Here is a 15987-nt window from a genome sequence, read left to right as displayed (position 1 = left end):
TTTATTTATTTATGTATGTTTTTGTTTTTAGTTCTGATTTAAATTGTAGCCGTAGTTAACAATAAAAACCCTGATTTAATCACTATCCTCTGATATCCAGGACCAAAAGTGACATGGGAGTAAAATTATTGAACATCACAGTTCATTTGGGCACTTGAATTAGACAGCAAGTTTGAGATCTTCCTTTAATTTTATGTTAAATAATAGAAATTCAATGTTTTCACTCAGCACCTCAACTGAGATTTTTGCTTAAATGATTTTTGGCACTTCTAATCATAATGTTATTGTTTAAATGTCAGTTTTGACTAATGAATACTAAACTACAGACCTTACCTCTAAATCAATAGATCACATAGCCTCTTGATTTATCTAAAAAACAAAAGCTTATGTTAAATGATTAGTGCATACACTATTTAATATTCATAAGCATTTACCCTTTTGTGACATCACAACCACCATGTCTGTAATGCACATGATTATGTCAATGCTTTCGCTTGGTTAGCTCTCATTTTTCTTTATCAAAGGCCAGATCAATGGCAAGGGCGACATCAAACATGTATTTATTTGAAAATCGTAAAGTATGAAACCGTAATATATATTTATTATTCTTACTGTACCACAAAACAAATGATTCACATTGCCTGCATGTCCCGCCAGCCAATGAAACATTTATTAACGTAAATACCAACTGACAATCAATAAACATAACCAGAGCGCCTCCCCATATGTAAACACTGTCCTCATTGAACATATTGACAGCGCAGTGCCGTGTCCAACCTGAACAATTACAGAACTGTTTCCTGCTGCCTTGCTCTCAAATTGATTCTCTTTGAAGTTCCCAGTTTGTGTTTTAGCACTGTTGATTTAATGTTTTCTACCAAAGAACCTCTTTATCAAAGGCATTTTACTATTTTAGGGTCAAATTGTCTAGCCATATACTTGAAGTTAACTAACTAATGATTGTGGTAGTAAAATAAATGTCTGCCAGCACAAATTTTGATATTTTATGTATCTAAAAGTTTGGGGTCAGTAAGTTATGTTTGTTTTAAAGAAATTCATATTTTTATTCAGAAAGGACACATTGATCATTAAAAACATTTATATTGCCACAATGTATATTTCTAATAAATAAATGCTTTTGAATTTTCTATTCATGAAAGAATCCTGAAAACAATATTGTTTAGTTTCCACAAAATATTCATAATGATTAATAAAAAGAAGAAATGTTTCTTCAGCACCAAATCAGCATATTTGAATGATTTTTGAAGGATCAGTTGACTGGAGCAATGGCTGCTGAAAATTCAGCTTTGCCACCACAGGAATAAATTACACTTTAGATACATTCAAATACAGGATATTTCACAATAGTACTGTTTATAATCAAAATTCAATCAAATAAATCAGTCTTGGTGAGCACGAGTGATTTCTTTTTAAAAAAAGGTCATAAGACCAAGTCAGGACACACGCTAAAGTCCATTTAAATTAGATCTAAAGGTTTTACCAGCCCATATTTCCTTATTTTGGTGGGTGTATTTGTGAAACATAAAACTTTCTCTAATAAAAACGGACAAAATGAGTTCACCTCTTCATTTACATACTCAGGATGTACTTGATTCGAACTCTAGTAGTTCTCTGCCAACTGCCACTTTCGCTATTGTAAGTGAAACCAAGTGTTAATTTACGGTAAGTGGATGGGATAGCGTGGGACGGTACTTTATTAATCTCCTGGGTGAAATTGACGGTAAAAGCAACGTCTCCCTGGGCTTACATTTTAAAGATTGAGGTGAAAATATTGGCCTTTCGCTGTATAGTTTTTTGTATGAGAGTAACATGTCCTAAAAGACCCGACGGTAATTTACAAAGGTGTAGTATCTTATTCATTGCCTCTGTTTCCCCATATGTAACATTTCGAGTGCTATTTTTCATGACTAAATGATGTAAAAGTCCTAAACAACAGGCTTTCTGCCAAAGACTCAATGTTTTGATTGGATCCTCTGGTGGCTCCCATGCCTGGCTAACTCAGCACACCGACACAGATGTAGAGTGGGAGGGTGTGATAGAGTCTCTGTGTCTCTACCTGATAATAAGACATCATGAGGATACGTCTGTCTCGAGCTGAAGATAGCACATTCTGTTTGGGAGGCTTGATACGTTGTTGTGATGTTTAGGGTATGTATTTTTCCTGCAATATGACATCCTGCGTTGATCTGCTTACAGAGTTTTCACGGGTGGTTATCGGCTTGATCTACAGCTGATAGGGAGGTATTCGGTAGAATGCGGATTGGGAATTTTGCTAATAGAGAAGCAACTGTTGGTTTTAACAGGTACAGATAGACATGTTTTTCTGTTTATCAAGTTGGCATCCATAATTCGCCCTATGGAAGCTTTTACAAAAGTGCAACTTGAGCAGAAAATCACAGAATCATCGTGACAACATTTTAACTGAAAAAAAGTGAGTTAAAGAACAGTTATCTTGCAAATGTAACTATTTTGGGGGAAATTGTTCTTAAAATGTTTTAAATGATAATTCAGAGGACTCATATATACTATGTAGCAAATCTTGGCAGTATGATTGTATATATCACAAAAATGTGAACTGTATAATTGCAAAGCTCTACCCTGTTAAAAAAAAAACTGCAGATGCTGGTTAGCTATATTTTGAAGCATTGGTTCAAAACATACCTTTTTAATATATATATACATATGATGTTGAATATATATTTTATCCATTATTATTTGCATACACACAGTACACTCAGGTAAAGTAACATATACTTTATAGCAAATCCCTGGTCATTTTTTTTTTTCACACAGCTATATACAAATATATATATATATATATATATATAAGTATATTAAAGGAGAAGTCCACTTCCAGAACAACAATTTACAGATAATGTACTCACCCCCTTGTCATCCAAGATATTCATGTCTTTCTTTCTTCAGTCGTGAAGAAATTGTGTTTTTTGAGGAAAACATTATTTTCTCCATATAATGGACTGATATGGTGCCCCGAGTTTGAACTTCCAAAATGCAGTTTAAATGCGTCTTCAAACGATCCCAAATGCGGTTGTGAACGATCCCAGCCAAGGAAGAAGGGTCTTATCTAGCGAAACGATTGGTTATTTTCATTTAAAACATACAATTTAAATACTATTTAATCTCAAATGCTCATCTTGTCTTGCTCTCCCTGAACTCTGTGTATTCTGGCTGAAGACAAAAAAAAAAAAAAACTCATAAAAAAACAATCGTATTTTCTCCCTTAACTTCAAAAATCATTTCAAAATCATCCTACATTGCTGCAGAAGTACAGACCCAGTCTTTGCAAAGTGAACATGCAAAGAAGATCAAACACCCTTAACAAAAAAAAGGTAAAACAGCGATATAGGGCGATTTTGAAGTTGAGGGAAAACATGAGATGGGAGTTTTTTGACATACCCTAACCGTCATGAACCGGAAAAAAACAGAGGTCAGGAAGAGCAAGACAAGACAAGCGATTGACATTAAAAAGTATATAAATTGTATTATTTTTATGAAAATAACCGATCGTTTAGCTAGATAAGACCGTTCTTCCTTGGCTGGGATTGTTTACAACCGCATTAGGTTTAGGGTTAGTGTGGTAGAGGGGTTAGGATTCGCCAATCATGTAGTGATTTCAACGAGAGGGGGTACTAATTTGGTAGGGTATCAAAAATGGACACCACATCGGACATAACAGCCACTCGGTAAATCCACAAAATTGGATTTAGGATGCAAAATCTTTGGGAATGAATCCTGTGAAAAACTGCTGAAAGTTAGAAAAACAAGCTAAAATAGCATGTTTGCAATTGCGTTTTTATATCACGTTCGCTTTTGTTCATATTATTGGGTAGGTTCAGGTATAGTGCAGATTGTGCGTTATTTTAAAATGTCACAGAGCCTTAGTGTTATAGTGCTAATCAATGGACATTTCAAGTCGGAACTGTGGTGACACGTACAAAACCAACGTCACATAAAATGCACCATATGTACGTTCATCTGTTCCGGGATAAAAAACCCAACACTTTTTTAGCACCACTCAGCGGACATTTCTGTGAGAAACTGCAGTGATATGTACTTATTGGTGTGTATTTTGCATCTCTTGAGGTACATTTTCATCATGAGATCAGGATGATATATCCTCAGACACACTGAACTGAATCAAACCCAGTTGAACTACTTTGAACACATTGTCTTTAAAACAAAAGACATTGTGTGATCCAAGATGTCTGTCCAAAATGTCTCTTATATTATCCTGCCCACTTTAAGACTTATGTACATATTGCAAAGCCAAGTTTTATATTATTTTTTATTTTTTTCTTTCGCTAAACAATCTGAACTCTGATGTCTTCCATTTCTTCTTCTGCAGGTAATCGACATAATTGTCCGTTAGCTCCTGCAGTGATGGATCTGAAGGACAGACGGCAACGCTCTCTTACACAGGGTCGGTGCGGAAAGGATCTGCACTACGCCACATCTTCTTTGGACAGTGAGAACTGCCATATAGTGTCACAGAAATCATACAGTTCCAGCAAGATGCTGAAGGCCTATCAACAGGATGGACACCTGCGCTATGGAGGATGTGTTGCGGAGCTGGTGCATCAGGAGACTGAAGAGTATGTCAGACAAGGTGAGATTCTTACCTTAATTAATATATGAATGGACTAATTCGTAATGATAAATATGGCAGCTGTGTTATAAATACAGTCACATTAGCAAAATATCAGCACAAATTCTCGGACAAAAAATGTCCATTCTCTAATGTGAATTTTCTAGCAATGTAGAGTATAAAGCACAGCTCATACATAAGTCACTTTCAAACCAAGCAGCTTTCTGTTGGTCAACATGGCGAATTTTCATGACCAACTTGTCAAACTGGCATGGGGAAATCTTTTGACGTCATTCCCAATTATCCTTACGAAAAAGAAGTTAATTCAAGTGTGCTATTAGTATACTTCTTTTAAACTAAAAATAGGAAAGTATACACTTTCGGTCTACTTTTTATGTACTTCTCAGAAATGTGCTTTATATACTTCTCAGAAATATACTTCAAATTACATTTAAGTATACTTGACTTATACTTAGAAAAAGTCTAAATATATTTGAGCTATACTTGTGCTCTGAGAATCCGTGTTTTCATTGTTATACATGAGAGATGCTATTACACATCTTCTGAACAGAATTTCCAAAACACAAGCGATGAAACCAAAACAGATGCTTTCACGCTGTAAAAAAGTACATATTTTCCATTTTATGAAAAATTTTGAGTCTCAAATACTAAAAAAATGCTATTTTCTTGAAACTAAAAACCCTTGTCAGACTAACAAAATTACGCAAATGTTGTCCCAACTAGTCAAACACAGTTGTCTGAGCAAAGAATTGCATATTGTTGAAATTTTAAGGCTTTGTAAGTTTCCATCACACTTTGCAGCATGAATAAATTATTCAGTTACTGTTATAGGATTATTGTTTTGCTGTTTGCTGACTTCATTTAAACCTTTTTGTTGCTTTTTTGTCATTATTGTTAGTTATTTGTTGTACTGTGATGTAAAGATCTCATCTTTTTAATATTTGCTGATTGCCACCGTTCTTGAGGATTGTGTGTCTAGTTTTGAAGCCTAGATACTTTCAACCACTTATATCTATTCCCTTGATGTCTGTGACGCAGTCATGGAAGAATCCGGAGACGTGGGATCCATTTGCAACAACTTTATTTTAGACACAAACGTAATCGGCAGGCTTAGGTCAACAACAGCGGACAGGTGTGGTGTAGGCAAAGCAAAAGGGGTAGTCAGAGTCCATGCAATAGGTCGGGGCTGGCGGCGATCAAAGGGGTTAGTCCGATAGAATAGCGGGGGTCGATGAAAGGCAGGCAGCAAAGATTCACACACACGGTAAGAAGTCCGGTTGGCAACGGGTAAGCAGTCCGATAGATAAACGCTCAGGATTGATAGCATGACTAACAAAACTTCGCGGGGAATAGCCAGCGCAGCGCGCTGAAATGGCCGACAAACAGGAAGTGAACCGGAGGGACCCGGAACCGGAAGTAGCCCCAGGTACGGGATTGTGGGAAATGTAGTGACTAGAACTCAGGTGAGGGTTCCCGCTGGCTGGGAACGGAGGGAGCCACAGAGACCGACCTTGTGACAGAGCCCCCCCCCTGCGAGTGCCTCCTGGCACGAGGAGGTAACCGGCGCCGGGGTCTACCCCTTCCGCGGGGTGCTGGTCGAGCTGGGTGCGATGCATGAAAGTCGGCGGTGAGAGCAGGATCGAGGATGTCCTCAGCGGGCACCCATGACCTCTCCTCGGGGCCGTAGTCCTCCCAGTCGACCAAGTATTGCAGACGACCCCTCCGGCGCCGGGAGTCCAGAATGGTGCTGACTCGATAGACCTCCTCGCCGTCGATGATCAGGGGGGGCAGGTCCCTGCGGAGCGGTCCCCTCTAGGCTCTCCCCTCCTTCCGGGCGACCAGCGGGCTTTAACAAAGACATATGAAAGGTGGGTGAGATACGGTATTCAGGTGGGAGTTCAAGTTTGAATGACACAGGAGTTATTTGGCGGATGATTTTGAAAGGACCCACGTACCTGGGACTGAGTTTCTTGCAGGGAAGACGAAGGCGCAGGTCCCGGGTGGAGAGCCACACCCACTGGCCTGGCTCGTAGGAGGGCCCAACCCGGCGTCGTCGGTCAGCTTGAGTCTGTGTACGACGCACGGCCCGTTGCAGGTGGACATGGGCTCGGTTCCAGGTCTCCTCGCTCCACTGAAACCAGGAGTTGACGGCAGGTAGATCAGAGGGTTCCCCGGACCAAGGAAACAGTGGAGGCTGGTATCCGAGAGTGCACTGAAAGGGTGTTAGGTTGGTGGATGGTTTCCGTATGGAATTCTGGGCATATTCGGCCCATAGGAGGAAGCGACTCCAGTCTTCCTGGTGGTCCTGACAGTAAGAGCGTAGAAACCTGGTCAACTCCTGATTTAGCCTTTCGACCTGCCCATTGGCCTGTGGGTGATATCCTGAAGTAAGACTCACATTTACCCCCAACAGGCGGAAGAAACTGGTCCATAAACGAGAGGTGAACTGGGGGCCTCGGTCTGATACAATGTCTTCCGGAAGTCCGTAGAAACGAAAGACGGAGTTGCAGAGGGCTTCGGCGGTCTCCATGGCGGTGGGCAGCTTGGGAAATGGGATAAATCGACAACCCTTGGAGAATCTATCCACAACCGAGAGGATGGTAGTCAGACCGTTGGAGGCGGGGAGATCGGTGATGAAGTCCACAGCTATGTGTGACCACGGGCGGTTAGGTACTGGGAGAGGCTGCAGAAGGCCAGCAGGCAATTGACGAGGGACCTTGGAGGTATTGCACACAGAACAACTTTTAATGAATGCGATAGTGTCAGGGCGTAAGGATTGCCACCAAAAGCGGTTGCGGAGCAGGTCGATGGTGGCCTCAATCCCAGGGTGACCGGAGCTGGGGTTGGAGTGGACCTCCGAAAGGACTCGGGTGCGTAGATGTGCCGGAACATAAGTTAGGTTCGCTGGGCAATCACCTGGAGGAGGGTCCTGGGCATGACTCTCCGTGATCTCAGTCATTATGTCCCAAGCGACAGGGGCCAGGATGACGGAAGTGGGAATGATGGTTTCTGGTGGAGCTGCAGAGTGTTCGGGCTCATGAATTCGTGACAGAGCGTCCGCCTTCGTGTTCTGTGAGCCAGGCCGATACGTTATGTCGAAGTGGAACCTGGTAAAGAATAATGCCCATCTGGCCTGACGGTGGTTGAGAACCCTGGCAGTGCGGATATATTCCAGATTCCTGTGATCGGTTAGAATTGTGAAGGGATGTCGTGCGCCCTCTAGCCAGTGCCGCCACTCCTCCAGAGCGAGCTTGATTGCCAAAAGCTCCCTGTTGCCTACATCGTAGTTCCGTTCTGCTGGGCTGAGCTTGTGGGAGAAATAAGCACAAGGGAAGGTCTTGAGGGGCTGACCCTGACGCTGGGAGAGTACTGCCCCCACACCGGTACTGGAAGCATCCACCTCGACGAGGAAGGGAAGGTTGGGGTCTGGGTGGTGCAGGATAGGTGCAGTGGTGAATCTCTGTCGGAGTTCGTCGTAGGCCTGAGTGGCGAGGGGTGTCCAGGTGAGGCGCGTGTTGCCTTGCTTGATCATGGAGGAGAGTGGAGCTGCCACAGTGCTGAAGTTACGGATAAACCGGCGATAGAAGTTTGAGAAGCCCAGAAAGCGCTGTAATTCCTTAAGGGTTTTAGGGCGTGGCCAGTTACGAACTGCGTTTACCTTGGTCTCATCCATGGCGACCCCCTCCGGGCTGATCACGTAGCCGAGGAAGGTGATTCGTTCTTGATGGAACTCACATTTTTCTTCCTTAGCGTACAGTTGATGCTTTATGAGGCGTTGAAGGACCGCCCGGACGTGCTGGACGTGCTCTGAGTACGAGTTGGAGAAGATCAGTATATCATCTATATAGACGATGACCCAACGGTTCAACATGTCTCTGAAGACGTCATTGACGAAGGCCTGAAAGTAGGAAGGACTATTGGCCAGGCCGAAGGGCATTACCCGGTACTCGTAGTGCCCAGTAGTTGTGGAAAAGGCCGTCTTCCATTCATCCCCCTCCCGGATTCTGATGAGGTTGTATGCAGATCGTAAATCGAGCTTGGTGTAGATCTTGGCGGCACGGAGTTGTTCTAGGGCTGGAGGGACTAGCGGTAAAGGATAGCGGTATTTGACCGTGATGTCGTTAAGGGCACGGTAATCAATACATGGGCGCAGTCCTCCCTCTTTCTTCTTAACGAAGAAGAATCCAGCCGAGGCTGGAGAGGTTGATGGTCGAATGAAGCCCTTGGCGAGCTCCTCCTTGATGTATTGACTCATGGCCTCCGATTCGGGCTGAGAGAGAGGGAAGATGCGTCCTCGGGGAGGGATAGATCCTGGAAGTAGGTCAATGGCGCAATCCCCTGGCCGGTGAGGTGGTAGTTGGGTGGCTTTAGTGGTATTGAAGGCCTCAAGGAGATCGTGATATTCGGCCGGTATGGATTCCCTGAGTCTGGTTGGCTCTGGTGTGGGAGCTACTTGGAGGTTCGGCTGGTGAAGGTGCTGCGTACAACGTGGAGACCAGTGAGCGATGGTTCCTGAAGACCAGGAGATAACGGGCTCGTGTTGGTTGAGCCATGGGTATCCTAGGATGAGTGGTGTCCGGGGGGAGGTGATTATGAAGAAACGGATGGACTCTTGATGATGGGGTTCGAGGCAGAGAGTGAGGTCGTCGGTGGTGTGCTCGACTCTTCCTGTTCCTAATGGTCTCCCATCGAGGGCGGCCACTGCTACGGGCGAAACGCAAGAAAGAACAGGCAGGCAGTTAGTTGCAACAAAGTCTCTGTCGATGAAGTTTCCTGCAGCGCCGGAGTCAATTAGTGCTGTGGTATTAATCGAAATGTCTTTGGTTTTAAGAATCACAGGAACTTCACATTGGTTGAGAGAGACATGGTCAGAACTCACCGAGGTGGATGGACGAGGTGGTCGAGTGGGACAGGTGGCTCGGAGATGACCTGGTTGTCCGCAGTATAAGCAGAGATTGTTCTTGATTCGACGCTCTCTTTCCTCCACGGTGAGCTTGGTTGCTCCTAGCTGCATGGGTTCGGGGGTGGTCATGGTGGACGGTTGAGACAGGGGCAAGGGTATGTAGGTTCGAGCAGGCTTTCGGGCGCGCATGACGTTGTCAACGCGGATTGAGAGGTCGATGTACTGATTAAGTGATAGGTTTTCATCACGACAGGCGAGCTCTACCTGGAGGTCTGGATTAAGTCCCTTTCGATAATGGAGTTTGAGGGGTCCATCATTCCAGCCACTCTGTGCCGCCAATGTGCGAAAATCCAATGCGTAGTCGGCAGCCGTGCGCCGGCCCTGTTTTAATGCCACAATCAGCTCTCCAGCCTCGCTGCTCTCTGGGTTGGGTTGAAATACGGCCTTGAAACTTTGAAGAAATGTAGCAAACGAGGGGAAAACGGGCCGTCCCAAATCCCAAACAGCAGTAGCCCACTCTAATGCCCTCCCGGTAAGAAGAGAACAGATAAAGGAGATCTTACTCTCATCCGTCGGGTACAGGTTTGGTTGTTGGTTAACGAACAGGGTGCACTGGAGGAGGAATCCCTTACACTTGGATGGCGTGCCGTCAAATTTCTCTGGAAACGCTAGTCAAGGGCTCGCGGTAACTGCCGCGGCCGCTGCAGGCGGGTTGGAAGCCGGCGGTGAGACGGGAGGCGTGGCTTGTTGACTTGTTGCTGGTGTCGAGTGAGCACAGATGCTTGAGCGGAAACCTCTGACGCGATCTGACTTGTTGTCGCTGGATCCGTAGCTGGCGAAGTTTTCTGTGACGCAGTCATGGAAGAATCCGGAGACGTGGGATCCATTTGCAACAACTTTATTTTAGACACAAACGTAATCGGCAGGCTTAGGTCAACAACAGCGGACAGGTGTGGTGTAGGCAAAGCAAAAGGGGTAGTCAGAGTCCATGCAATAGGTCGGGGCTGGCGGCGATCAAAGGGGTTAGTCCGATAGAATAGCGGGGGTCGATGAAAGGCAGGCAGCAAAGATTCACACACACGGTAAGAAGTCCGGTTGGCAACGGGTAAGCAGTCCGATAGATAAACGCTCAGGATTGATAGCATGACTAACAAAACTTCGCGGGGAATAGCCAGCGCAGCGCGCTGAAATGGCCGACAAACAGGAAGTGAACCGGAGGGACCCGGAACCGGAAGTAGCCCCAGGTACGGGATTGTGGGAAATGTAGTGACTAGAACTCAGGTGAGGGTTCCCGCTGGCTGGGAACGGAGGGAGCCACAGAGACCGACCTTGTGACAATGTCTTAATCTTGTAAAATGCTTGACGAACAAAGACAACGTTGTGTACATATTAGGTTAAGTTATTTGTAATGTTTTGTGTATTCAGATATTCATACAACAAAATATAATCAAATTAATACCTAAATAGGGACATAGTACTATACTTCAATTATCATATAAAGTTCACTTAAAGAAAACTTACGAGTATACTTGCAGTATAAAGCTACTAATCTAGTAGTTTACTGAGACTATACTTCAAAGTGTACTAAAATGCATATAAAAGTATTTAATTAGTAAACTATTAGTATACCTATAAGTTCACTTTTAGTATAGTTGCAGTACAAACTGAAAACATAGATGTAAACTAGTTGTGTACTCAAAGTTTACTACTGTTATACTTAAAGTATACTTAAAAGTATACTTTTATATAGTAGAAAGTGGACCAATTTAGTCCCAAGGAGTATTAAAGTAGTACACTGAAAAGTATACTACAAGTACGCTGATATTTGTATACTTACTACATAAAGTATACTTAAAAATATACTTAAACTTTACTTAAGTATTCTTAATAAAATAAACTTGAAGTATAGTTCTTTTTTAGTAAGGGTATGTGGATTTCTGTTAAAATAACTGGATTGCTGGTGAAAATTAGCTGAACATAAGTAAAAGTGACCGCATTATTATAGTTAAGCTTAACCAGCCTGAAAAATCCAATTTTTGTAATTTGAACTAAGCACAATTTATTTGATGTTTTTGTGTTAGTCTTTTCACTCCCATCTAATATAACATCATATATTAAGGTTTAAAGCAAATAGTCAAATTACACAAATGTATGTGCAGTTCTTAAGTGTATGTTGGAAACAGTAGTCTTTAGGTCAGAGTTTTCTCATTAGTTTGGGCTTTAATACAAATGCCATCATGGATGAATGTTATCCATTTTAACCCACATAATCCCCCTCTAATAAAAACAGAGAAGATGATTTTATGTGGTTTTAATTTGCAACTATTAAAACTTTGGATCTGTTTGTACATACTGTGTCTTAGTTTCACAACAAATATTTGTTAAAAGTTATTGTTCCTGTCATTCAAGTGACACTGGTAATCACAAACCGATTAGATTAGTCATTCTGAAAAAGTGTGATTCATGTGGTACCTAAATCTAAATCAAATCACTAATTAAAGATACGTGAAAGGATTCATTTAATATTACTGAATTAACTTTTATTTATTTATTTATTTATTTTTTGTCTTTGAATTACACAAAAGCATTAATATACAATTTGATTGTTATTACAGTTTTTTTCAGTTGCTAACATCCTTTTGTCCAATCTCTAGTCACATTTTCAAAACTCTAAACGCAATTAGCACAACATCCGTCTTTTGTGACCATACCATTAACACAATTTGTGATGTTTTCACACAATATGCAATCAATTATCATGTTTCTAAAATGCTTACATTTTCTTTTCATACAATGCTTACCCAAAACCAAAATTATGGATCTTTTTAGTCTTATTTACAAATGCTTAAACACAGCATGTCAGAAATGAAGACCTAATGTTCCAAACCTTAAATATAGTATTAAGCTTCTACTTCTGCAACAACAACAACAGCTCAAAAGTATTGAAAAAAATTCTCTCTATATAAAATACTGTAACAACTGATTAGCACCTTTAAGTAACAAGATCACTGAAATATTTAGAAAAGCTGATTCCATTCTCAGTTTGAGGAATAGTCAGGTGTTGAAGCTCTTTCCGTTACATCAACAGTACAGAATAAAAAAGACCTCTTTGATTTGGTTTTGTGGATGCAGAACAACACAAAAAATCAGAAAGAGAAAAAAATAATGCCTGGCAGAGGGAGAGGGTTAGTTCAGAAAAACAGGAGAAGAGTTAGGAGAAAGGAGCAAGAATGTGTTGGACTGTGCATTTTTATGTTTGTTTGTTTGTTTGTTTTTTTCCCTCTTTACACGTGTGAAACCTATGAAAGCTTATTTCTGCCATAGAATATAAAGGGTAATTTGACTTTTGTATCTCACAATTCTGATTTTTTTTTTTTTTTTTTTTTTTGCAATTATGCAATAAAAATACAGTATCTCAAAATTCTGATAAAGTCTGAATTGCAAGATGTAAACTCACAATTCTAGTAGAAGTCTGAATTGTGAGATCAAAAGATTATTGTTTTTATTTTATTTTTCAACTAGTGTGACGGAAACAAGTTTGCATAGTAACCAAAGGCCATGTAAGAACAAACACATTCAACACTTAAAAATGTTAAACGGGTTTCAGTTGAAGGTAAACTGAAGGCTAAATTACAGAAAAAAATATTAATTTTTATATTGTCTATTACAGTTTTTTTCAGTTGCTAACATCCTTTTGTCCAATCTCTAGTCACATTTTCAAAACTGTAAACACAATTAGCGCAACATCCGTCTGTTGTGACCATACCATTGACACAATTTGTGTTGTTTTCACACAATATGCAATTAAGCCAGTGTTTCTAAAATGGTTACATTTTCTTTTCATACAAGCTTACCCAAAACCAAAATCATGGATCTTTTTAGTCTTATTTGCAAATGCTTAAACACAGCATGAAATGAAGATCTAATGTTCCAAACCTTAAATACAGTATAAAGCTTCTACTTCTGCAACAACAGCAGCTCAAAAGTATTGAAAAACATTTCTATATAAAATATTTTAACAACTAATAAGCACTTTTAAGTAACAGATCAATGAAATATTTAGAAATAGCTGATTCCATTCTCATTTAGAGGAATAAACAGGTGTTGAAGCTCTTTCCATTACATCAACATAAAAAGACCTCTTTGAATTGGTTTTGTGGATGCAGAACAACACAAAGAATCAAGAAGAGAAAAAATAATGCCTGGGAGAGGGAGAGAAATAGTTGTAGGAGGTAGAGGAGTAAGAATGTGTGCTGGACTGTGCATTTTTATGTTTGTTTTTTTCCTCTTACACATGTGGAACCTACGAAGGCTTATGTCTGCCATGGAATATAAAGGGTACAGGGTAATTGTGACTTTTTTTATCTCACAATTCTGATAAAGTCTGAATTGCGAGATGTAAACTTGGAATTCTAAGAATATACGTCCGAATTGTGAGATAAAAATGGTCACAATTATCGTATTTTCTTTTTTTTTTTTTTCTGTGACGGAAACAAGCTTGCATAGTAACCAAAGGCCATGTATGTTGGAATTTCTGTTGATCACTGGCATCAGCTATCATAGGGCACCATCCACATCCAACCCCGACCCACTGGAAAGCAATTGCAATCAATGATCCAATTGAATTTCTGCATAGAGGACCCTATCTTTTTCTATTGTACATTCTATAAAGTAATTATGACTCATTCAGTTTTAGATTATATTCATTCAGTTTTAGTGTATTGCCAAGAAAGAACACATTAAACACCTAAAAATGTAAAATGGGTTTCAGTTTAGGGTAAAATCAAATTACAAAAAAAACAAAAACAAAACAAAACAAACAAAAAAACAGCAATAGATTTTGCCTGTTATATTTGGGTAGAACTGAAACATGACAATCAATGCAGCTTTTGTAAAGCCATCAACTGTTAGTATTTTGACAGTCACTGTGCTATGATTGACTATATGTTTCTGTTGGATAGAAACTAGTGGTAATGTTTTGACCAAATGACTCGTTTTGGAATCGGGTTTGCTGTGTTTTGATAGACTTGGTATATGTAGAAAAAGGTATTCAGCATTTTGAAATGTGGAGTTTGTATTTATTTAACAAAATGTGGTTTTGGCCAGAAAATTAACAATTTGGCCAATTGTGTGATGTAGGTGTGTTGCTTTGTTAAGAGTTTAGAAAAAGTACTTCAAGTATTGGTAAATGCTTGTTAGCAATTGAAAAAACTGTATATGCAGGTAGAACTGAAACATGACAAGCAATGCAGTTTCTGTAAAGCCATCAGTTGTTAGTATTTTGACAGTCACTGTGCTATGACTGACTATATGTTTCTGTTGGATAGAAACTAGTGGTAATGTTTTGACTGAATGACTCTATTTTGAATCAGGTTTGCTGTGTTTTGAATGAGTTAGTATATGTAGAAAAGGGTATTCAGCATTTTGAAATGTAGAGTTTGTAATCATTTAACAAAATGTGGTTTTGGCCACAAAATGAACTATTTGGTTAAATGTCTGATGTAGGTGTGTTGCTGTGTTTAGAGTTTAGAAGTACTTTAAGTATTGGTAAATGCTTGTTAGCAATTGAAAAAAACTGTAACATATCAAATTATATGCCGTTTCATTTTTACAATGAGAATGGACATATCAGGAGTGATTTCAATGATTTCCATACGAATATCATTGAACACTTTCAGTTGATGTGTGTATTCATTTTAATCACAATCAAGAATTTTTACAGAGATTTTTCTATTTGACAAAAGCTGTGCTCTATGGAAGCCCGCTTTCACCACTGAATAAAAAAAAAGGTAATTGTGACTTATCACACAATTCTGACATTTTTTTTCTCGCAATTACGATTTTATATCTAGCTACTTTGACTTTTTTTACTCAGAATTGTGAGATTTAAACTTGTAATTGTTAGGAATAAAGTCAGAATTGCAAGGTATAATCTGGTAATTCTCTCATTTTTTTTCTCAGAATTGCATGATATAAACTTGCAATTGTGAGTAACTGTATAAAGTCTGAATTGCAAGATATAAACTGGCAATTCTGACTTTTTTCCCCTCAGAATTGCATGATATAAACTCACAATTGTGAGTAATAGAGTCAGATTTGCAAGATATAATATGGTAATTCTGACTTTTTTTCCCCTTGGAATTGCATGATAAACTTGCAATTGCAAGTTACTATACAAAGTCAGAACTGCAAGATATAAACTGTCAATTCTGACTTTTTTTTCTTAGAATTGTGAGATTTAAACTTGTAATTGTAATAGAGTCAGATTTGCAAGATATAATATGGTAATTCTGACTTTTTTTTTCTCAGAATTGCATGATATAAACTTGCAATTACAAATTACTATACAAAGTCAGAAATGCAAGATATAAACTGTCAATTCTGATTTTTTTCTAAGAATTGTGAGATTTAAACTCGTAATTATAAGTAATAAAGT

The 15987-nt window shown here is 40.0% G+C and overlaps 1 protein-coding gene across 1 annotated transcript in view; it reads left to right on the top strand.

Annotated features, from left to right (window-relative positions):
* tenm2b (teneurin transmembrane protein 2b) overlaps positions 1 to 15987 on the top strand; it is a 307726-nt gene that overhangs the window by 46686 nt on the left and 245053 nt on the right. Inside the window, 1 exon segment of the mRNA XM_051093879.1 lies at positions 4388 to 4648. Coding sequence (XP_050949836.1) covers positions 4423 to 4648 — 226 coding nt within the window. The 5' untranslated portion in view covers positions 4388 to 4422.

This window comes from Labeo rohita, chromosome 21 (assembly GCF_022985175.1).
Source record: "Labeo rohita strain BAU-BD-2019 chromosome 21, IGBB_LRoh.1.0, whole genome shotgun sequence".
Classification (NCBI taxonomy): Eukaryota; Metazoa; Chordata; class Actinopteri; order Cypriniformes; family Cyprinidae; genus Labeo; species Labeo rohita.
The sequence above is the reverse complement of the archived record's forward strand: the minus strand, read 5'-3'. Positions and strand labels throughout refer to the sequence as shown.